General features: G+C 33.6%; 2 protein-coding genes and 1 long non-coding RNA gene across 3 annotated transcripts; 2 read left to right on the top strand and 1 right to left on the bottom strand.

Annotated features, from left to right (window-relative positions):
- Positions 1 to 608: 608 nt before the first annotated feature.
- On the bottom strand, positions 609 to 24,941 carry LOC130625301 (dnaJ homolog subfamily C member 2-like). Its single transcript, XM_057440357.1, has 18 exons — positions 24,774 to 24,941; positions 12,222 to 12,412; positions 12,000 to 12,075; positions 11,457 to 11,703; positions 10,280 to 10,360; positions 9,506 to 9,565; positions 8,502 to 8,593; positions 7,160 to 7,269; positions 6,755 to 6,823; positions 6,578 to 6,658; positions 5,926 to 6,011; positions 4,934 to 5,003; positions 4,374 to 4,431; positions 3,308 to 3,538; positions 2,753 to 2,866; positions 2,039 to 2,088; positions 769 to 879; positions 609 to 690 (listed from the first exon to the last, which is right to left on the bottom strand). Exons 1-18 carry the CDS (start codon positions 24,829 to 24,831, stop codon positions 634 to 636), a joined length of 1,842 nt encoding a protein of 613 aa, XP_057296340.1. The 5' UTR covers positions 24,832 to 24,941; the 3' UTR covers positions 609 to 633.
- On the top strand, positions 10,603 to 18,139 carry LOC130625309 (tyrosine-protein phosphatase non-receptor type 12-like). Its single transcript, XM_057440366.1, has 12 exons — positions 10,603 to 10,674; positions 13,574 to 13,677; positions 14,188 to 14,287; positions 14,625 to 14,701; positions 15,283 to 15,378; positions 15,460 to 15,498; positions 15,962 to 16,030; positions 16,477 to 16,539; positions 17,277 to 17,419; positions 17,572 to 17,638; positions 17,721 to 17,792; positions 17,914 to 18,139. Exons 2-12 carry the CDS (start codon positions 13,585 to 13,587, stop codon positions 18,001 to 18,003), a joined length of 909 nt encoding a protein of 302 aa, XP_057296349.1. The 5' UTR covers positions 10,603 to 10,674; positions 13,574 to 13,584; the 3' UTR covers positions 18,004 to 18,139.
- LOC130625314 (uncharacterized) lies at positions 21,156 to 21,746 on the top strand. The gene is made up of 2 exons (XR_008981698.1): positions 21,156 to 21,449; positions 21,568 to 21,746. It is a non-coding gene; the product is annotated as an uncharacterized LOC130625314 (long non-coding RNA).

Genomic DNA, 24,941 nt, shown 5'->3' with positions numbered 1-24,941 from the left:
GGCCTGAGATCCCGCTATCTCAAGAACACAGAGATATTTAGGATAATTATTGCTGAGGACGGGATGTCGCCTCTCATAGAAACAGGGACTGTTACTGGTGAATTTAGATGCTGATTCCATAAAAAAACCTCGAGAAGCCTTTCAAACAACTTTTCGTTACTTCTTAAGAAGTAAGTATTAAAAAATCGTGAATTTTAAAAATGTTTTGGTTAATAACTTTCCTTCTGGTTGCCAAAGCAACGGATAAGTTAAAGATGTTGGACCAAAATTTTTTAATAACTTCTAATGTAAATAATGATTTTTGTACCCCAGCTATGTATTTTGTCCTCAAATAACCAACCTCTTAACAAAAATTGCGTTATCAAAATATTAATGACGCCGTTATTTTCTTTAGCAAATTTTATATATCTTACCAAGAGCTGAGAGTAAAACCCTATGGCCATTATTGTTTTCGTTTAGTAGATATAAATATATTTAAAAGAATAACTCACCCTATGGCCTTGGACACCCCACAATCTTAACTTAAATCCAACGCTTAAGATAAGTCATGCTTGTCAATTCGTTCAAGGTAATTTTTGTCAAACCCGGGGATAAACTTAACACAATCGTTATGTATCAAAAATAACTCTTTTATTATTTACTTGCAGCGCTTTGAGCTGCCTTTTTCGCTTTTATCATCTCGACCAGTTCCTAAAACAGAAACACAAAATTCATGAAATGCATCCAAGAAAAACGAAAATAAATAACTTATGCAGATTATAAGTTAACCTTGTATCTTCGCATACATTCTTTTTTCGTTCTGGAAGGTATCAAGCTGGCGACTTTATCCCATCGTTCTGGTGTGTTGGAGCCATATGTTTTAAGAGCTTGTTCCAATAACTAAAGTAGGATGTATGAACAGGTTGGACATGAGACTGTCTTAGGTGTCATGAGAGATGTTGGCATTTTAGCCGGGAAGGAGTTAGCAAAAAAGAAGGTAAAAGCGGACAGGAAGGGTGTTTCTCTCTTACAAGGGAGAAGGGGTGTTTCTCTCTTACAAGGGAGAAGGGTGCTTCTCTCATACAAGGGAGAAGGGCTGTTCCTTCCTCACAAGTGAGTGGGGCTATTTATAAGGAGATGTTCCACCTCTACAAGAGGGAGGGATGCCCCTCCTTTGTTAGAAGGAGAGGGTTTTCTCCTTTACAAGAGGACGGGAAGTCGTTTTATTACCCACGTTCATGCAAAGCTGTTGTTTTGGTTCAACCACTTCTGTTTTTTAATTCACTTTATAAATCACGTACTTATTTCTGTGTTAGTACACGGACATATGAGTAGATTTACTGGGAAGCTGATGTTGAGTTTAAAAAATTAAAGAAAATATCATAACGTGAACACTGACATATTTTCCAACAGAGTAGTCAATCAATGTATAGTTTAAGAGACTCTCCACCTCGTTACCAAGACTATTTGATTCTCACAGGCCCTTTAAAAACTTGTCTTGGAATGAAGGTTGGAGGTTATATATTTTAGTAAAACTGGCAGAGAAAAAAAGGTGACTTAATTTGAAAAAGTAAACCAAACCTGTTTTCTAGAACAATTGCCCTCTGTCGGTCGAAATAAACATGGGGTAAAAATTCTTAGAAATTTAATAGCCATGTAGTTCTTTATAAATTAAAATTGATTAAAAAGTGAGCAGCGTTAGCGGTCTTTTCGTGAATGTCCAGTGTAAAGAAAAAGAAAAATCGCTTTTTTTTAATAATTCCTGACATTTTTCACCTGTTTTTAGCATCAATTTTTGTAGAAACTACTTATAGAAATAAGTACTGGAACTTCTGGATTACATTTGACAATAAAAATTACAATTAATAATAAAAATTACAATTAATAATAATAATTACAAGCACATTAACGCTTGAAATTCAATCCTTGCCAATATTTTAAAGACGAAAATAATTGACCATATAAACCAAAAGTCCCTGAAATTTACCGACATATCAACGAAATCGCTAACCTTTCGATGAATGTCAAACCGATGATGTCAACCATAAGAGGTGCTTACCTTTTGTTCATCTGCAGTCCATGGTGCATCTTCAGGTGTAGTCGCTTTTCCTAAAGAAAAGGTACAAAACAGGTTTTAAAATGGTTTCATTCTTAGTCTGAACATATTTATATGCTTTTTTTTTATCTAAACGCTTACTAGAGCCTAGAAGTTGGTAATGTAGCAAAGCATGTAACGTGAAACATTAAAATCAACTTGTAATTAGCTCATTTTTAAAGTTTAGATTAAAGTTTGTTCCTTTAAAAGAACGTGTCTTCTTTTACCCTTTATCTTCCTGAGAAAAGCTTGTGCGAAGCATAACAAGCCCGATATAATATGCTTGTACCATGTTACCATATAATGCTTCAATGTTGATTATTTTTGATGTTGTGTTACCGGTGAATGGCAAGTTGATGTTTTTCATTTTAAAATGTCACTTCCATTTTATGTTTCAAAAATTTTACGTTTGTACATTAGGACAAAATGAAAGCGCCTGAAGTTCAGGCTAGAATAACAAAATAACGCTTAATTTTTTATAGACTTCCCAATGTAAATATGCTTAAGAAGGTTATACTTATAGAAAAGACTATAGTAATTTTTCGGGACATTCTCAACCTCATTATGCTTACAATCTCAATGCCTGCTCACTACCTGTCTTTATTCACGTCTCATCCTGTTAAAAGTCACATCCAAGGAGTTACTCAAGGTCTTTATTAAGTCAGCAGATTTTCCTACCTGTTTGATCTTTTAGTGAAATATCCGATGAAATATTCTGAGTGAGTTTTGCACTCGTCGCCTTCTCTAAGTTTTTGAAAGCCATTTTATTTACTTCTGTTTTTAAGGACGGATCTAAAAAAAACACACATTAATTTAGATGAATAAAAGTGGGTGTGGCGCAGAGGTGGCGTCTGTGAAGATTTGATACAATATTGTTTACAAAAAACAAAAGGGGTACCCGTGGACCTGTTTCAGTGCAATTCGTCCTAAGCTGTTACCTTTTCTTTCGAATGAGCGTATTTTGCGAAAAAAATGTACCAATACTACTTCGTATTAATCAGAAACCCACCGTACGAGAAAACTGCGCAAAGAAGATAGTTCATAGTCGACAGTAGATGGCTTTGCTTTTATTAATTCACCAATGATCAAGAAGCTTTTATTAATTCACCAATGATCATGAAAATTTCGCGCAAAAACTGGCATTCGCGGGAGATTTGAAGGTTGCTGGGAACCCTTTTACGGTATAAAGAAGAAGAAAAAAAAAACGAAAATGAAAACTGAAAAACATCATACCTAATTTCTTCAAATTTTTCACTTTATTTATCACTTGTTTTCCTGTTTTCTGCTTTGGGGCGCCAGAATGTTCGTTGATGTAATTTGCAATCACCTCCCATCGTGAAGCTGTACCCACTGGAAAAAGAGTCGTTGCCTTCACTAGCAACTGCAACTCAGTATCCGTCCAGTTTTGGTCGACAGTTACTTGTGCGGTCGTGGATTGCTTTGTGGCAGCAGCCAAAGCGGCTTCTAAAATATCCACACACAAAAAATTAAAGAGAACTTGTGTTTACCAAAGATAAAAACCAACTTGTAGTTAGTTCACAGCTTAAAAATAATTTTCCAATCAAAAAAAGGAAATAATCAGTTCATTAGAACCGCACAATTTTCTTCCAAAAAAAACGCAATAAATTACAACGAAGACGTGATATTTTTGATGACGCGGGTTTTATGCAGCTTTGTTTGCGGGCACAGCACTTTTATATATAGGTTAGAGAGTTCTGTCAATTGTGTTTCAAAACTTTGAGTGCGTTGTGACTTTTTGCGAATTATTAGGGTACAGTCTACTCTCGATAAGTGGAACCTCGGATAAGTGAAACTTTCGTTTAGTGAAACCAATTTCCCCGGTCCCTTGGATTTGCATCAACAAACCTCTCTTATTTTATTCGGATAAGTGGAACTTTCGATAAGTGGAACGATTTTTTTGGTCCCTTGAGCAATAGTTATTCATATAAGTGCAACTTTTCCAAAAGAAAAATCATCTACAGTACGTTCGAATCATTTTAATCAAAACATTCTTTTTTCGAATGCGAACATTCGATTGCTATCAAGTAATGAAAACATAAAAACTAAATTCCTCGGACTCCTGAGATTTCAGATAAGAAAGAAGTTCGATAAGTGAAACTCATTTTCGGTTTCATAGAGGTTTCACTTACCGAGCAATTCGGATAAGTGGAGCCATTTTTTTCGGTCCCGTGCAGGTTCCACTTATCGAGAGTAGACTGTATTTATTTCACAATAAAGATTTAAGACTGCTTTCCACTGATGAAAAACACACAAAAATAAAAAAGCTGGTTCTACAAACCTTCTTTTTTCTTTTGTTCTTTCATTTGCTCTTTTAATTTCTCCAAAACTTCAGTAGACTAAAAAAAGGGGATTACAACGTAAATGTAAAATTTAAACTATAGTACTCGAAAAAAAAGACATATAGGTGATACATATAGGTGCGTAGATGTTAAATATCATTTGTTTACGGCCTGGAAATATCATGTAAAGGTATTACAAATGTCTGTCACTACACTTTAAGCAACAAGGATGTCACTCCAAACCTTTTTTTATCTATAATAAATAAAATTCGCGAGAATTAACTTTTGCGAATAGGCTATTTCAATATGTTTGGAAGGAATAAACTTTCGCGATTAAACTTTTAAAAACATCTTTTTAACGCCAACTTTTTTAAACGTTGATTTCTGAGTAAAATAGTTTTTCTGTTGCTCAAACAAAAAAAAAAATTATGCCATCGTACACACTTCTGCAGAAACAATTTTTTAGCACAAAAAATATTGTTAGCATAATAACCAATCATATCGTGGTATTATTACGCTGCTTCGTTTGATTGGTTCTGTGCTGGAAACATGAACTTACATGTTTCACATATAATTCTTTCAGTGTCTCCTTATCGCCCTTTTCTACTGTCTCTCTCAATTCTTGTAAGCTAAAAAATGAAATTAGTAACAATTGTTAGCCTCAGTTGTTAGTTTTCCCTCCCATCGTCACATTTTCGCTATTAAAACCGTAATTTCCAACAAGAAATCTATCACGGGTTACCCCTCTTTTACTAACTTTCGCATGTATAAATTTTCGCAAATTAGAGCAAAATCCTGAAAGTGCGTGAAAGTTCTACAATTCCTAGGGGCGTACCAATTCTCCACGTCATTCTTAGCATCAGTTCACAGCATTTACTATATAGCCATACACATTACAAGTTTTTTCTGGCCACGATATCTGCAAAATGGTAGCTTTGGGGGATAACTTCCGAACTTTTCAGAAGGAAAAAGGTTTTAATCAATAAACATTCAAAAAAAACACTGCCATTATGGAAATTGAACATATTGAGCACTCACGTTTAAACGCTGGGAGCTAAGGATAGCAGTCTTAAAGTTTGTTTAAAATAGAAAAACATCTTATAGAAAGATGTATTGTGCGAGGAAAGGTAAGATAATGTTAATGTAATCCTTTAATAAAAGAATTACGATTTACCGGGCTTAAATTGCCCGCGGCCTCTTCCATCCCAATAATGCCATTCGGTTTTTTTTTACATATTCAGCCAAAATGCCTAACAAGAATTACGGCCGTAGTGGCAGTATTGCTTTAGAAATATATTTATTGTAAATTAAGAAAATAGCCTATTTTAGGCATGTGTGACGTCATTACTGATTAATTACGTTTTACTGCCTAAGGATAACTTCTAAGGATAATTTATGGCCCGCGGGTACTTTATTTCCCTCTCCCGTGCTACACTAGACCAAAGAGCCCTGTGTTAAAAGGGTTAAGGAAAAATCAATTTTGAGTATTTCACTGTTTCCTCAGGTGGTTAGGCACCCATCAACATTGTAAGCGACTCTCAAACGACTTACTTTGTTAGAGATAAATTCTCCAAGGATTGTTCTAATCGTTCTAATGATGTGATTTCATTCTCGTCTATGTTGAAGAAATTTTCATTCTAAAAAAAGACAATTCTTCACCAAATGAAGCGGCAACTTACCTTATATGAACAAAGTCACAACACAAAGCAAATCAGGTTGTCCAACTATTCCAAACATTCTAAAGCAACCGCAGATCATGATTTCGTAAGACTGATTTAGTTTGAAAATGTTAGTCAACTGAATCAAATTGCTTTAACTTATCCCTATTTTCGCAAGAATGGCATTAACTTTTAAAACGCGTTAACACACTAAACACGATTGCTGTCCTAATGACTTGAGTGCGTATTCAATTTCCAATATTAAGTTAACAACACAAGATAATGACTCCAGATAAAATGGAAAACAGAATATCTCGAGATAAAGCCTTTTTTGGTTGAATGAACTTAAACATGTAGCTACTCCAAATCTATTTCATTGTTAACCGAAAACTAAAAACTTTGTGCAAATTACTGATCCCCGTGTAAATACCTTTTTAAATCATATGCGCCCAACGAAAAATAAATCAGTAAATAAACGCCAAAGGGTTTACACAAGGGGCGTACGATATGTAGGCATTTGTTTATTAACAAAGAGCAGAACATACTTTTATTGCTTGCCGAACTACTTTTCTATCTCGAGCAGCAGCTTTTCTTAATTTCTCCTTCTCCTTTTTCTCTCGTGTGGCCTAAACAATAAACTATTATTTTATACATCCGATAACTAATAAAAAAAAGTATTAAAAACTGCGGATATAATAAAGTAAACATCTTTTGTGAACTACCTTTTCTTTCGCTTCCAATTCTTCTTCTTCTTTCAATTTTTTCTCTCGTTCAAGCTCTTCCAACCTTTGCTATGGAAATGTTTTTAAATAAAGTTGACAAATACAATGAGAATATTCGACAACTTTAAAAAAATCAGATCAACTTCTATCACAATGGATTAAGTTAGGTCCCGGCTGTTTTACTGTATACCTAATACAGTCACCACAGGCTTTTGTCAGACGACTTAACCCTTACTTTTTACTTTACACTATCAGTCTTGAATTTTGTATAATAATACATGAACTCGAGATGTAGTTCCTAAGAAGCCACTGCTATTAATATTCCATGACATTAAAAAGTGGTTTTCAATCGATATAATCCTCTCAATAAAACAAACAATAACAAAAACAAATAAAATACACAACCTTTTCCTTTTCTTGAGCAGCCTGCTCTTTCGCTTGTTTCAGCTCAAGTTTTTTCTGTTTTTCTGCATTTTTGAATAATTTGATTCTAGGATCATTCTGATATGCCAATTCTTAAACAGAAAACTATTTTTTACACCAACAACAACCCCTCAATGTATTTTATTCGTTCAGTATAGAAATTACGGGGCAGGGTGTAAAAAGCTATGCCACAAAATAACATTAAACATTTAAAATGACAAACAGTGAACCTGCCTCTGGTGAACACTAAAAGGTTCATAAAAAGTGTCAGCTATATGGAGGTGTCCTCCACATAAAGGTTCTTTCTACATTGGCTTACAGCTTCAAAGACCTGATCAGCGGGTTTCAAGGTAAAGTTAAATTAACCGCTAAGTGTGTCAGGAGTTGGTTTTGGAAGAATGTGTATCTTTTAGTCAGGAAATAAACTATAAAGTTAATTCAAAATCTTTAAGATTCACTTTATTTTAACAAAGAAAATTTAACATTTTGAATTTGCCTAACTAAATTTCTTAAAAGAATTTCTTTATATGACCAATAGTTTCATTGCATTAATACATGCATTCATTCATTCATTCATTAAGTTAGTTTGTTAGTCAGCCATTCATTCATACACTCACTAATTTATGTATTTATTTATTTATCCATCAATTCACCCTTTTCCCTAAGCGACGTTGGCAAACTTAAAACTAAGCAGGGAAATTGCTAATCACACATTTTAATTTTTTGTCCATTTTGCTTATTAAAAAAACTGTGGCATATATTTTAGGAATGGAGAGGAAATATCTTCATAAATAGAATGTCGTATAAGTGCTGGTAGGAGTATTGTATGTTTTATACTGTTAGCCTTACTAATTTCGAGGGATATAACCTGTCAATTGTTTCTAGGAGGGACCACAAGGATGGTTCTAACAGTGTTTAAAGCTTTCATTTTCGCTACATAAACTTTGAAATTTCTGCTCTGAAGAGCTCTGAAGCTACCGATAACGTTGCTAAGGTCAAATTTAGGCAATCCGCTATAGCTTAGTTGATACAATCGCATAGTCTTTGAAATGTATTGAGTACACAAGATGCCTAACCAGCTAAACTGTGCTGTTCCCAAGGTTAGTGTAACATTACAGTACTCAATGTTTACAATGTTCTACTTGATATGGGAAGCAAACATTTGATAGAGAACATCAGAGGATAAAAAGCATTTATTATTAAAGTGAATGTGTTTAAAACGTTACTTTCGGCATCAACCCTATTTTTGTTGTCTAGAAAACTACAGAATAACGAATACAACACTGTTGCCGGGTAAAAATCAAAACAATAAACAATGTCTTACCAACAATATTTCGAACACGCTGTATCTCATCTTTTTTTCGTTTCTGTCGCATCCGACGATTTTCTCGTTCCAACCATCTCCTCTCCTCTCGACTACACAGATAAAATTTGTTAAATGCAAAAACAGATTTTCCAGAACACATATAAACTAGAGACATACATACAACGCTGGACATATTTGGGGATTCATTGGTTTTTTAGCTCTTTCTAGAAATGGGCAAATACTATCACTAGACGACCAGTTTACTCTGACCGGTCGGCTGTAAACGTTTTAATTTGGCAGGCGTGTAGGCCAAGGAACCAACGTTGATAATGCGCTAGCTGCACTTCACACAATATCCACATTATCGAACGTCTGATCCACGACCCGAAAAGGTCCGAAATATTGCTGTCACTGCATAAATTACCACCCTCTAAGACTTCTGGGTCTAACCAAATAACTTAAAATCCTAACTTCCATATCTTCCTGTTAATATTGACAAGTTCTGAGTGGGTATTACTCAGATAGAAACAGCCTTCTTGAAATTGGTTTTTGAAATTCCGCCCTCTTTCCCAATATAATGTTTTCGGGGTCGTATATTATTAACTTTACTCAGATAGCATCTCAAAAGGTTATCGTACATACTCGATGATGATCGGGAACTTATTTGCATGAAATTACTTTGAGCGTAGGGAATTATTGGAAAGGGCTTATTAGATGGGTGTCTTATTAAAATGGCAACAAGACTATCACTTCAATATATTTACAGTATCACAAAACAATAACTCGTCCACTGTTTAATAGAGTAAAAATAAAATTAAAATAAAATTAGATCCAAAGTGGAAAATTACAAGCTTTTTCCTTTAAAAGCAAATTAGAAATTCTTTTTAGGTTGAAGGCTTCTTTCCGAAGAGGGACAGCTGATTAAATGGGGGAGACCTAATTAAAAGGGGGTGAGCTGATTGAAAAACGGGGGGGGGGGGGGATAATCAAATATTTACAGTGCAAACAAATACACATCGTACTTATCAGCTTGTTCTTCTTCATCCATATAAGCGAAATTTCGCCATGATTTGAAATCATACCTACACACAAAAATTAATTTAGTGCAAGTTTTATATAATAAAACAACATGTCACAATTTAAGTTGTCACAATTCCCATCTGTCATTATCCTGAGTAATACAGTGAAGAAAAAGTACATATCTCAACGCAGAGAGAGTTTAAATTCTCTGACTCTCCCTCATTTTTAGCACACAAAATTGTCTAACTCTGGCATTGAGAAGATATATGTTATAGAGAAAAAATGTCTTTTTAAGACCAGATATATTAAACAACAGTGCGTTATGAGAGAAAAGACCAGCCACCATGTTTGCAGGTACACGTTTAAACATAAGAAAAAAAACAAGACGTCAAAAAATTTAAAGCGAGTTAGGACCACTGCAGGTCACATGTCTTGAACATAAAATATTATATACAAAATCCAGAAAAAGATTGCATGACCACTTATTTTGTTTGGATTTTCAGAATATTTTAGGAAATCTTCAGGCTATAAAATGCAACAAAATCATGATTATCCCAGCCTTCTCTAAAATGCACAGTTTTTTATGTGCAATTCCACAAATATTGTTGTGTCTTTTTTGGAAGTCCTGAAAAACTTCTATTTCTGTAAAAGAAAATCCTGTGACTTTTTTAAGTATCCTACTGTGTAGAAAAACATACATGGCTTTCACTGGGACTATTAACACACAAACCAAATGCAGTGCACATGCTTTAAAGTACGAACAACTAGACTCTTACCAAAATGAGTAAAACTCATTTACTTCTTTTTGTGGTGTGTCTGGCCCACCCAGTTCAGGTACAGGCCATTCTTTTGACCACCTGTTAATAAAATAGTGATAAATGATTAAAGAAAAAACAATTGCAAAAAACCAAAGACAAACATGAAAGGATAGGAACCATCTTCAAATGAAATAAATACATGCTTTTCATCTGCTTAACAAAAGAATAACACAATTATTAAAAATTTATTTTATTTCTTATTCTTTTTCTTTCTTGTTTCCTTTTTAATAATTAAAAACTTCAAAAACAAGAACTATACATTCTTTTAATACCGTTTTAATAAATAAAAAAATTATTCTATTTTTTTTTTATTTCTTCAACGGAAGTGCCAGGTACAAGATTTTCTCGTTCAGGTAAGTGATCAATGTTTCTATTATTATTTATTATAATATTTTTAAAAGTATAGCCTATATGGTTTCAAGTTTTACATTTAAATAGAAAAGAAACAGGACAATAGTTTTAAAGGACAAGTTGACAATTAGAGCAAATGTTGGGTGCGTGTCAAAACTTTTATCAAAACATACACTGTTAGCATACATTGTTAGCAACAATTATCAAATCATCCTCAGTACTTAGCAAAATTTTGGCACAATCACCCCTAGTAACGTTTCAGCTTTCTTTGCAAATTGACACAAGGCCGTAAGCAATAGTTTCCTCTACCCCTTCATTCCCCTTAGACAAAAACTCATGCAATAAACTGGCTTGCCCCCCTCCAGGAAAAACCTGAATTATTACCCCCATCAAAAGAGTTTTTTTTCCTCGCAATTGACAGATCTGGTCAAGCCAATGATCCATTTCACGACAATATCTGAATATTTTGACTAGCTGATCTAAGAAACTGAACCAAACCAGTAAAGATGCCTTAAAATAAATAAAGACTTTTAACTCAATGATTTAAGAGTGCTGTGATTTCGTAAATTTCCATTTTCTAAATTTTTTATAGTACAATCAATGCTTCTCCCAGGCTAACATCCCACAGCAAAACATTCTCCACCCGCGCCTTAAGGCAGAGTCAAAACATCTATACCACAGGCTATGGCCACTTCAGGACATTATGAAGGCTGAGAAATAGGTTCCCACATTATTTGCATATTACATTTCATACACCGTCATTTTCACAAATATATCTACATACCTTGAATTATTTTTGAAGACTTGCGAAAAAACTTTATAAAAATCTTGCTTCGGTGAAAAGCTGGGTATGGTATCATCCACAGTTGGATCGACGCTGTCGTAAGCCTGTCGTCCTTCCAATGTCGCTAGGGTTTCATATGCTCGCGTTATGCAGGTAAAGTAGTCATGTTCACTCAATCCAGGAGGAAGGTGTTTCTTTGAATGTTTACCCTTCTTATCAGGATGATATTTTAACACCTTTTTTCGATCTGCAAGTAAGAAAAATAGGGATTCTAAAATTAACAGTTTTAAGAGGTGAGAAAGAAGAACAGATGTCTGGGATGAGATTGTAGAATTATAGCTGATTTCCACTTTTTTTTATTTACAAAATTACATGGCAAGCTTCACTCTTCAAAGGGAAATTAGGCTTAAAAACATATCAGAAATGTTTGCAACATCAATAATTTATACACGTGGATTTTACATGGGCCATTCAGTTTATAAATGAAAGTTTGAGCCCCTCAAAAAAAATGTAAATATGTTTATATTGTATTCAACTTCATACAGGCCGATTTTATTTCTTCATCTGTCGCCTTCCATCTGAGATGAGAAACTCCCAACACTCTGTAATGGTCTTGTTTCTAAGGCAACAACAAATAAACAAAACTGCAGAACAGCTATTTTAAAGAAACAATCTCCAAATTATAAAAAAACTAACATAGTAACTTGAAAAGAAAAATGAAATTTACAATTACATTTAAACTAAATAAAAAAAGATTTAAAGCACCTTCCATTCAGTTGCATCCAGGCCTAACATGAAAGATTTTTCCTCATCTGTCAACTCCTTATCGTCCTTATCTGACCCTAATTCTTTTTCACATAATTCTTCCACAAAGGAAACAGACTTTTCTGAACGTTGTCGCTTCAAGCATGCTTCAAACCATCGACCTACAGGCTCATAGGAGACCTGTATTAGTTCTAGGACAGATAGATAGATAAGTACGGTAGCCTCTCCTAACCATTGTCATGTTATTGACATCAGTCAGAAACACACAGAACTGGCATCTACTAATAGAGTAAGTTTGTCTGTAACTAAAAATACTGAACCAAGCCAAAATACCGGCTTTGCAAAGGAGATATTTTTCTCCTTCTAATGTCTTAGGGTTATTACTATTTAAACATTATGTCTACAAAGACTGATAGTAGAGTTGGTTAATAACTTGAACACGAGTGGAAATAACTGACATGATCTCTGTACTGGTAATTATGGACCACATGAGGCTAAAATAGGACCGATTTTCTAAAGCTTGGTCACCCCATTTATTTCAGAACAGTTGGTTGGTTACATCATCAAAATACCTATAAACTTCAACAGTTTGTCACAGCACAGGATCCTATACATTTTCTTGAACAAAAAAACTATGTAACCCTTTTAACATGGTTAACCCAAAGCTCATTTTAAACAAAAGCAGATGAAAAATCATGAGGTAAAGTGAAAAGTTTCAGCTTGTTAAAAGCAAATTTTTTTTCAACTTTTAAGTGGGGATTTCTGCTGACTTGGCAATTCGAAAAAAGTTCATACGTTTTAAGGTCCAATATTCTCAACAAATAGTAAAGAATATTTGTATACATAAAACACTGAGTAAATAATACAGCTGTCCTGGACAGTTAAAAAAGGGTTACTGCCACCTTAACCGTAGTTGCGTATTTTGCTGAATATCGGATGGGGGAAAAACACACTATGATCTAATTGGGAAAAAGCTTCTTTTAGTCCTTATCGCACTTATCACCTTATGATTTACAAATCCATGAAACGACCCAATATCGAAAAATTCAAGGAAGGAAAAAACTTTCTAGCCACTTGCTTAATATTAACTCATTTTCGGTTCAAATTCCTGCTAAATATACACAACACTATCACCTTAGAATACTGAAATCGCTCAGTTACTGAAGTAAAGTAAAACAGACCCTTTTGAAAAAGCTCCTTTCCCAATACCATAAGAAATTACTGTTTATAGTATTTGTTAACTGTCATTACAATCTAATGGAACATAAAAAATCTTTTAAACTGTTAAATAACAAGAGTTTGTAGAAACGTAGAAGACACAAACTGTAACGTCAAAATTCTTCATTGTTTAGATAAAATAAGTATGACGGATACAGAAGACCAGTTACATCTGCTTAAAAAACATTGCTCGATAATACTGGAAAGTGGCAATGCACTAATAGATATCGAATTTGAGGTACAAAAGCTTCTTCATATTATTTAGTTTTCATTTCTGCACCTTATCGTTCATTTACTCATTCTTGTATTTAGAGATGATTCACCAGTCAAAAATCGTACACTTAACGTCAATATTTTCTATTCTCAAAACAATCCAAGTTTTATGAAATAGGATAATTTAAATATATTTTAAAGGACAAAGAATTTAAACATGGGACTTTCAAAGACTTCCTATTTGAAGGAGTCCCCAGGAGGAACTTCTAAGTCCTTTCTAACATATAGGATTGACGTTTTGCGTATATTTTTTTTATTGATAAGTCATTCCTTATTTGTTGAAAGTTTGAAAACTTTTATGTTTTACATTTTTAATGTTGATTATACTGTGCAAAAACTTAATTAGTGACAGTACTTTTACTTTTAAAATAATTTACAGAAAATTCTGCCTTAGTGATTAGTGATTTTTTTTTGAGGGCGGGGGGGGGGGTAACTTTTAATGGATTGTATTTATTTATTTTATTTTTTTTTTCAGAGACTCAAATATCGATCCTCAGAGTATGTAAGAGTCCCGACATCAGAAGGTTCAAAAGAAGTTAATCGCAAGAAAAATCGTTACAAAGACATTTTACCATGTTTGTTATTTAAATATAAATAGTATAGCCTATAAAGCTGGACTCTTGGCCATATAGCCAAAGACAAGACTTTTAGTTCTAACCATATAAGGGCTAGGGGCTTGAAGTAACATCAGCTTGTTTTACTAGGCATTTTATAAGTTCTTAAATTTGTCCAGGATATATGGCCAGCAGGTACTTTATTATTGCACCACTTTCCAGTGTTGAAACAACTTTCCATTTTTCTAATTCTTATACACAGTTTAAATCAGCTAATTTTTAACGTGGTAAAGTTACACAATATCTATTTTTAGAATTCTTTTAATCAACCATAAACAGCTCATTTATAATATTTTAGTTGATCATAGCAGAGTTGTGTTACCTAAAGAAAGATTTGTGGATGGATCAGATTACATCAATGCCAACATTATTACAGTGAGTATAAATACTAGTGCTAAGCAATACAAGTAAATTGCACACAATTGCACCGGTTTGATATGGCACTGTAAACAAAGTGTAAGGTAAAAAGAATCAATCTTGTGAGGTGAGCCATAAAGTCAAATGCATTATGCACATGTTAGTCAAAAACTTCATGATAAAATGTTGAACAACGAAGACAGAAAGTGCTACAAGGCACAACATATAAATCAGTTTGATTTAAAGGGATTTGTAACAGGTCCCTATTAAATCAATTTCTAAAGAATCTCATAACTTTCTTGTTTTCTGCGAATTTCAATTTAAAAGAAACATGTTTCTATGTTTTTCTGTTTTTTAGACTTTTTTGAGCATGTGTGGAGTCAGAGTAATGTATAACTCATTACTCAGGCTTAAATATAAGTGGACGCCGTCCATATTAGTCAGGCATGAGCTTTTCCCTATACAAGTCATAGTCTATGGATAGGTTTGCTCGTTCCCTATTGCTTTTTAAGTGTCCATAAAACGGCTATAAAACTGTGCAGAGATATACATGGCTCTCAATAATATAGATATAATATTTGTAAATTTTCGTTTAATAGGATGAAAAATCGAAAGTCTGCTATATAGCTTCACAAGGTCCATTGCCAAGCACAGTTGATGATTTCTGGAGAATGATCTGGCACTATAATGTGACTGTAAGTAAGCCTTTTAACTTATCCAGAGTTTCAAATTTTGAAAAGTGTCTATCCAATGTTGCTATTTTTTCCTCTTATTAGTTGATAATTATGGTTTGTAAGGAAGTGGAGAAGGGCAAGGTAAACTTTTTTTAAAAATACATTGTTTGTTTTTTGTTTCTGAAAGTTTATATAGAATAGCCACTTTAATGCTGGAAACACTATTATTCTGTTATTGTGAACATCAATGTTACTTATGCATCAACATTGCCTACCCAGTTCCTGTCACATGGCATGAGTTAACCTGTAGCTGTGGTAGAGGCACTCGACAGGCCAATTTAATTGAACCATGGACCTTATAATTATAAAACAAATGCATAACTATTTAAGCATGTGTCTTTTACACAAAAAGTCTATTATTAAGTCTAATATTTTAATTTATAAACTTCTAATTTAAATATAGATCGTTTATATGCCCTGCTGGCATTAGATTTTTTTAATGTTTACAAGCAACACACACTGAAAAACACACAATGATGGACTTTTTTCACATTTTGGGTTACCATCCAAAAATCTGCAATTAATATTCTACTATTGCATTTAGCCTAGATGCCAGAGATACTGGCCATACAGTGAAGAAGTAATACAGCAAAAACACATGAAAATTTCCTTGGTAAGTTTGTGCACATAGTAAAATATGTAATGTATAAGTATTTTTTGAATTACGCAAACAGTTCAAGGTGATATTAAATAATATAGATATTATCATATCATCAACAAGCGAGTTTATTCTAGGCTACGTTTCAACAGCTAGAGCTGTCATCAACGGGCAATGATTGTAATCATTTTTGGATACTTATTAGTTGATTAATTTGTTGATTAACAATCCGGGCATAATTTTTTCAGCTACATGAAGGGAGAATAAGCACATTCATTTTGCCTGATACAGACAGACAGACAGACGCACAGTTTGCGTAATATTATATAGAAATTACCTGGTTACACAACAAATGCTAGTCAAATATAATTTACTTGCTCGTTGTTAATCGATATTTTTTAATATTTTTTGCTTGTGTTGGATAAATTTGGACAAATTTATTTAATGTTTTTTGTTTTTAGGCTGGTGAAAAAAAATATACACAATCTCTCAAAATGAGGCAAATAAAAGTTACGAAAGGCAATGTAAGGCAGTCTAGTTATATATTTATTAATTGCAATTGATATATATCCAAATAATTCTTTATTAGAAAATTTATGCAATGCAAAAAGTACGTTATCATTAATCAAATCACATGAAAAAAACAATAAAAATGATTCAGTGAAGAAGTTATATTAAAATGGACAATGTTCAAAACCAAATTTATGCCATGGGTCTTTAGAACTAATAAGTAATCATGACGTAATCTATTCCTATAACCGAAATAGTAAAGGCTGCCACTGGTTTAATTGTTGGTCATTGTCATTAAATCTTAAACCTGATCCAATCTAAATACGCATGACCAGAGGCCAATCAGAGTAAACCATTTTTCAGTAGTGAATGAACACACAAGCCATGATTAACTTTAATAATGTAATCTGTTTGTGTTGCTAAAAATTACCATTATGTTATTTACCTGGTCAGATGACAGCAAACATAAATATTTTAAGTCCAGCAAATTTTAAGCTCTGTGTATGCACAAGCCTTTCTAATTGCAGCCGCGAATGCTAACAAAGCAGGCACACAAATAATATATCATATTGGCCATTTTTTACCAATGTGAAAAAAAATTAATAAAAAGGCTAATACAGGTAAGAATAAACAAATAATTAAAGGACATGAACTTCCTATGTTTAATAACTAATATACTTTCATTCATTTTATCACAGTATTCCTTATTCAAGATTGAGAATACTGTAAAATATTAATTTATGTTTTTTAGAAGGAGCGTTTAGTAACACAACTGCATTACATGGACTGGCCAGATCATGGTGCACCTGAAACAACTGAAGCTGCAATGCAGTTAATTGAAATATTACACGAAACCTATCCTAAACATGATCAGCCTATTCTTGTACATTGCAGGTTTTGACATCTCTTATTAACATCCAAAATCGCTGTCATATCACTACTTGTATTAATGTACAAAAAAATAGTAGATTGTGTCATTCGTTTTTTAAAATACAGTGGGAACAAATGGTAAAAACTGTCAATTTATGAACATCATATTTTTTTAGTGCTGGGTGTGGTAGAACAGGCGCTATCATCGCAATTGATCGTATTACAAAACTTATTCAGGATAGGGTAAATAAGTTAATGTTGCAAAAACTATCTATTATTATTTCAACATTTATCAACACTACAACACTGTTTTTTTCCTATCCAGGCAAAACAGATAAATGTTTATGACGTTGTTCTTGATTTGAGACGACAAAGACCAGCCATGGTACAAACAAAGGTAATGAAGGCTTAATAATTTCATAATAATAGAAGCTTAATAATTTTATAATAACGTTGTTTGTAAAGTTTTAATTTATTAGACAAATTCACCATTCTACTTTTGCACAAACTTTATCTAGGAACAATATGAGTTTGTTTATAAAGTCGTCCAACAAATGGTGGAATCTGAAATTGAAAGACATGATGCTGATGGAGTTTCGCACAAGTGACTAAACGAATCAAAGTATAAGACATGAACTTGTAAAATTTTACACACTTCATTTAAAGGAAACACCTTGTATTTACTCTTCAATATTAAATGTAAACATATATTGATTGAAATACAAGTTGTCAATTTTTTTTTTATTCCACCACTTTCATAGTTACTTCATTTGCAATCTATCTACTCGTTCCAAAAAATTAAAATTTAGGACTTCTTTAGGAGTTTTCATCCCCTTTTTCCAACGAAAACAACTCAACAATAAAGAACTACACGTAAATAAGAATAGATTCAGAAAAATTATTTTCTAAAGCTTTTTTTCTATCTTGCAACCTTCCAGAAGTATATTTTAATCTGAGAAGTGTTAAACAGTTTCAAGACATATTAGCCACTTTGTTTAAAAAACCAGTATACCTCACTGGAGCATCGGCAATATAGAATTGATCTAACAGAATTATTCCAAAATGGTGGAAAATCAGCTACTAAGCTAAGTCAAGTTTTTCAAAAAATCCCATGTGGCTGGTATTCAATGATACTTTAAATATTTCTTTATTATCTTGATGTACTGCTACTTTTATTCAGTTTTTTTGTTGTTCTTTTATTATTGATTAAATTGGAAAAGTTTCTGAAGACAGTAAATTTGTAAATTCGCAAAGCCAAAAACAGAATCAAAGATTTAAAATAAAAAATACAGAACACAGTTATTGTGTTACATGTAAATTACTCTTTAATTGTTTACTTACAAAATAATTTTTCAATATCACCTTATTGTTCAACGGCTTTAGCCGGTAGAACTTTAAAAATAAGCTTCTTTTTTTGTCATCATTTTTACTATCGAGGCTAGTGAAGCACCGCAGGGTACCTAGAAATAAATAAGAAATATTTGTTTTTATTGATATTTACGTTTCATCTTGTTTTCAAAAAAGCAGTGTTTACAAACTTGAACTCATTTTTCTACTTTCATATTTTTTTAGTCTATTGCTGTGAAAGTTGAAAATAATTAATTATTAATAAAGTGATCACTTTTTCTGCACAATTGGAGAACCCAAGCAAATACTCCCCCGTAGTGGACTGCAATAAATCAGTAATACGCATGGAACTTCCTGCCGAAACGACTAGTTAATTTCCTTTAATTTTAATTTGTTTTCTCAGAAAATTCTTTTTTACAGGAACTGTTTTTAAATTTTACATTGTTTCTTAATAATTACATGATGCAGAGTACAATTTATTATTAATTTTGACTCATAGTGAAAGTGAAATTATCTCATACAGGCTATATACTCATCAAAAATAAATTAGAATGTATGTAGTAAATGAAATAAAAATTATTACAATAATAGGATTGCTGTGTTGTGTGTGTATGTCTGTCTGTGACAGGCAAAGTTGATTATATTCTTTACAGTTTTCTGATATTGCCTATAAAATGTCCCCTAAAAACTATATTCTGTCTTTGTGAAACTTTTGTTCCCATTTTTAAAAACAAAAATCATGTGGGGAAATGAAGAGATTTCAGCTAGGAATTTTGCTACAGTTGTAATTTAAATTTACTGCAACAGCTTTTTAAAAACCACATCAATAATTAATGGCCAATGTCACAGGCAATTCACATTGTTATTATTGTTGTTTATTTTGTTTAAAAGTTTTAATCTATTGTTTGTGGATACTGATAACAAATAATTTTTTGATCAAAAGCATTCCAGTGGATTCTTCCACAGATTTAAATAACTATATACTTATAAACAATAGAAAGAAAAAAATTCTACTGAAACAAAAATGTGCATAATTTGCATAGTAATTTGCAGAAAAAAGAAGGAAAAAGAAAAAAATGTATTATAGTTTCTCTTTAAAAAAATTATTTTATTTGTCTAAGGCAAAGGTGAAAGGTCTCTTTAAGAGACAAGAGAGGAGTTGAGCGTCCTCCACCATACCTTAGTTTAAAGGGGCGATTGTGGAAGTCCCATGAAATGCCACATAGTGATGGTGTCACTTTAAAAAACACCCAGTCCGGTCTGTGAACGGTTGGCGCTAGGAAGGGCATCCAGCTGTAAAACAATGCCAAAACTCTTTATTAATGGCCGTAAGAATAGTTGATCAGACAAACTGCGTAAACGGGGCTGGAACTCTAAGGACTGAAGGTGTCGCGCACGGTAGGACAGATGTCAGGTGTGAGCATCGTCAGACCGTTACCCAGCTATCACATCACAAGGTAGATAACACTAAGTTGAGGATGGCTAGTGTAAATGTTGGTACTCTGAGAGGTAGAGCAGGTGAAGTAGTTGAAATGTTAGAACGTAGATCTGTTGATATGTGTTGTGTTCAGGAAGTCAGGTGGAGAGGAGCTTCAGTGAGATTTGTGGAAGGTAGGAGGGCTTATAAGCTTTTTTGGATTGGTAATAGTGATGGATATGGAGGAGTTGGCATATTCGTTGTAGAGAAGTGGGTAGAAAAAGTAATAGATGTTATGCGTGTTAATAGTCGTATTATAGTGATAAAGTTTTTGATAGGTAATAGGATTGTCACTTTTCTGTCAGTTTATGCTCCACAGTGTGGACTCAGTGAGGAAGATAAAGATAAGTTTTATGATGAATTAATAGCAGTCACATCAAAGTTTGGAGACACTGAACTTGTCATGGTGGGCGGCGACTTTAATGGTCATGTTGGAAAGTCATCTGAAGGTTATAGAAGTGTGCATGGAGGCTATGGATTTGGGAGCACAAATAAGGAAGGGGAGAGATTGCTTGAGTTTGGAATAGCAACGGACATGGTGGTTTGCAACACATCATTCAGTAAGAGACAGAGTAGGCTGATAACATATGGGTCAGGTGGTTGTAAGATACAGATAGATTACTTCCTGGTTAGAAAGTCAGACAAGAAAGTGGTGAAGGACGTGAAAGTTATATCGGGGGATGAGTGTGTTTCCCAGCATAGGTTGCTGGTTTGTGACATTATCTTGAAGAGTGTTAATGAAGCCAAGGGAAAGTACAGGCCCCGTCGAAAAGTCAGGAAGCTGAAGGAAGAGGTTGTAGCAGGACAATTTAGTGCAAAAGTTCAGCAGTTAGCCCACAATGGTTAATGTGATAGTGACAATGTTGAAAGTACTTGGACTACTTTGAAGAATTGTCTTCTAGAAGCTTCTGATGATACCTGTAGGTGGACGAGAGGACCAGCTAGACATAGACAGACCTGGTGGTGGAATAATGAGGTTGACCAGTGTATAAAAGAAAAGAGGAAACTTTGGAAGAGTGGAAGTCAGGTGGTAGTAAAAATATTTACTTAGAAGCTAAGCGTCGCGCTTGTACAGCAGTGTATAAGGCAAAATCAGAAGCAGAGAGAAACAGATTTGCAGATGTGTTAAGAAGGGAAGACCAGCGCAATGAGGTATTCAAGATAGCAAAGCAAATGAAGAAGACTAATCAAGATGTTGTAGGTGAGAAGTGTATACTTAATGATGAAGGTGTTTTGGCTAGCACAGAGGAGGAGAAAAGGGTAGCTTGGAAGAATCATTATCAGAGGTTGCTTAACACTGAGTTTGATTGGGACGAGGATAATTTGTCTGATGATGATGTGGTAGAAGGGCCAGCTATTCAGATCAAGACAGAATGGGTAGTGGAGGCTATTAGGAAATTGAAGATTGGCAAGGCTGCAGGAGTATCAGGTATTGTTGCAGAGATGGTAAAAGCATCTGGATATATTGGAGTTGAGCTTATTACAAGTCTTGCTAACCAGATTATAAAGGATGGTGCTATTCTGAGTGAGTGGCAGTCGAGTGTAATAGTGAATTGTTTTAAGGGCAAGGGTGATGCATTAGAAAGGGTTAACTATAGAGGTTTGAAGTTGGTTGATCAAGTAATGAAAGTTATTGAAAGAGTGATTGATAAGTTACTTAGAGAAAGAATTGATATAGATAAGATGCAATTTGGTTTTGTTCCAGGGCGTGGCATTACAGATGCAATATTTTTACTCAGACAGCTTCAGGAAAAGTATTTAGGAAAGAGAAAGAATCTCTATTTTGCCTTTGTAGATTTAGAGAAAGCTTTTGATAGAGTGCCACGTAAAGTTATTTGGTGGGCTATGAGAAAATTAGGTGTGGATGAGTGGCTAGTTACGTACATAGACTGGTACAGTCTATGTACAGCAATGCTAGAAGTCGTGTCAGGATTAACGATTCACTTAGTGATGAATTTAGTGTAAATGTTGGTGTACATCAGGGTTCTGTACTTAGTCCTTTGTTGTTTATTCTAGTCTTAGAAGCGCTGTCGATGGATTTCAGAACAGGTTGTCCATGGGAGTTATTGTATGCAGATGATTTGGTTCTCATAGCAGAGTTGATGGAAGAATTAGTTAAAAAATTTGAGAAGTGGAAGAAAGGACCAGAAGAGAAAGGGCTAAAGGTAAACACAGCAAAGTCTAAAGTCATGATTAGTAGCATTGCAGCCAAGTGTGACCTTGTAGTTGAAAAGTGGCCTTGTGGAGTTTGCAGGAAAGGGGTTGGTAGTAACTCAATTTTTTGTCAGACTTGCAGGCATTGGGTACATAAGAAGTGCAGTAGTATTAGTGGAAGGTTAAGAGCTGACATTCAATTTGTATGCAAGCGTTGCAAAGGTGAGATTATAGAGAATGAAGTAGACTCATTGTTGGAAGAAGTGTTACTTGCAGGATAGGTTCTGCTTGGAAAAAGTTCAGAGAGTTACTTCCTTTGTTGACTAGCAGAGTCCTGTCAGTTGAGGTAAAAGGTAGGTTGTATGAGGCCTGTGTAAGAAGTGTTATGTTGTACGGTAGTGAGACATGGGCAGTGAAGCAAGAAGATCTTGACCGTTTAGAAAGGAATGATATGACAATGAAAGAGTTCAGATGAGCTAAGAATCAGGCTAAGTCTCCGTAGAATTAAAGATGTTATTCAGATAAGAAGATTGAATTGGCTGGGGCACTTGGAAAGAATGGAGGAGGATAATTGGGTAAAAAAGTGTAGAGACTTGATAGTTCCTGGGGCAAAGCCCAGAGGCAGACCGAGAAAGACTTGGCAGGAGGTTATAAGGACAGACTTGATACAGAGGAAGTTGAGTTTAGATCTAACACAGTCTAGATCAGATTGGAAGAGGGTCATTAATATACCCCGTCCAACCCATGCTAGCATGGAAAACGGACGTTAAGCCGAGAATGATGAATGATGATGAAGGCGGCTCCAATTTAATTAGTTTTTCTACGGGCTCAACTGACCCTAATTTTCACGAAAACAAAAAAATAATAATATCAAGCAAACAAGTTTTAAAGAAGAAAAAATGAAAACAAAGAAACATTTTCTTATCCCATCTCGTGAAAATTTAATGAGCATAGATAATGAATGATGTTTTTTTGTTAGTTGAATGTTAATTTACAATTATACTAAACAAGGCAAATCAATAACTTTACTTTAGGACATTGGCAAGGCCACTGGCAGTTGATTCTTTGTTCATGGTAATTTGTTGCGATAAACTAAATTGCACGATGCGCTAATTTTTTAATCACAAATATAGTTACTTGGTTAAACAGAAGTTTAAATTTTTATGTGATTTATAACAAAAATTTGCTACTTTCACTAAAATAGTTATAATACAAGTGAAAAACAAGACATTATTGTCGTAAAAACCTCCTTCGTTATGAATTTAAAAAAATGATTTTAACACTGCGAAAGACTTTACATATTCTCAACTAAACAACCATAGTCCGAAAAGAATTTGCACTTAAATTTAGATTTTCATATAAAACTGCACAAAAAAACAATAAAAGAACACTACAATTGTTTGTTTTATTATTTTAAGTAGGAGAAGAATAACTTGCTGTATAAATTTCGAAACAGCGCAAGTATAACTTACTGTATAACTTTCAAAACAAGACAAGTATATTCTGTAAAACTCTCAAAACAGCACAAGAATAATTCTTGCTGTAAATATAAATTTCAAAACAACACAAGAAAAATTCTTGCTGTGTACAGTACTGTGAAAAGGTTTGTTAACATCGTGTTGGTGCAACAAGCATGATGCACACAAACAATGATAAAATCGTGGTCTTTATGTATAACGAGCATTTAAGCATTCTATCGTGGCTCCAACGCTAATATTATTATCTCCACGAATGACCATGTGTCCTACGATTATTTTCCCGAGCTCCACGCTTTTTTTAGCTAGTATAATTTAATTTTCTTTTCTTTTTAAAAAAGTCTTTCATTAATGTTAATTTGTTTGTTTCAGGCTGTATCAAGTTGTATCAAGTTAAAAAAGGCATATTCATAGTTTTTGCTTGGTGTATACTTTTTGGTTATGGACGCGATTGTATTTTTACGAAATGCCATTTGCCTAGAAAAGTTAAATGTGTCTTTTTTTAAAAGTTTAAAAACTAAAAACAGTGATAGAAATGTCTTTTAGATCGCATTTTAAAAGTTTTTAAACGAAAAGCGGGGATAGAAATGTTTTTTTAAATGAAATTTTAAAAGTTGATAAACGAAAAGCGACAATAGAAATGTTTTTTTTGATCGCATTTTGATTCACGAACGATTAAAATCTATTATATAGCTAGCTTTATGACAACGAATTTAAAACAACAACTGTTAATTTATTTTTTTGTGGTCGGTACTGTAACTTTTAAAAACAAGTTTTTGAGCATGCAAGTATTTTTATCTTTTCACCTTGTTGGAGTCGCCTGAGAAGAAAAAAGAGATAAAAAAGACTTCTTGAGTAAAACAACATTTTACACTCAATAACACAGATTTAATATCTTTGGCCCGTTTTGAAACAAAAAACCTACTTGAGCATGGATGAAATATTTGTGTCTTTTCCTCGTCAGAACAAGATGGAAGGATCATTTTTGCTTATAAAATCTAAAAAATAAGGGTTATTACCTATATGTCTGTCCGCAGCTACATTATACTAACTAATAACTAATTAGGGTTGGTGCCTATATAACATCATTTTA

The sequence above is a fragment of the Hydractinia symbiolongicarpus genome, chromosome 14 (genome assembly GCF_029227915.1).
Source record: "Hydractinia symbiolongicarpus strain clone_291-10 chromosome 14, HSymV2.1, whole genome shotgun sequence".
NCBI lineage: Eukaryota > Metazoa > Cnidaria > Hydrozoa > Anthoathecata > Hydractiniidae > Hydractinia > Hydractinia symbiolongicarpus.
The sequence above is the reverse complement of the archived record's forward strand: the minus strand, read 5'-3'. Positions and strand labels throughout refer to the sequence as shown.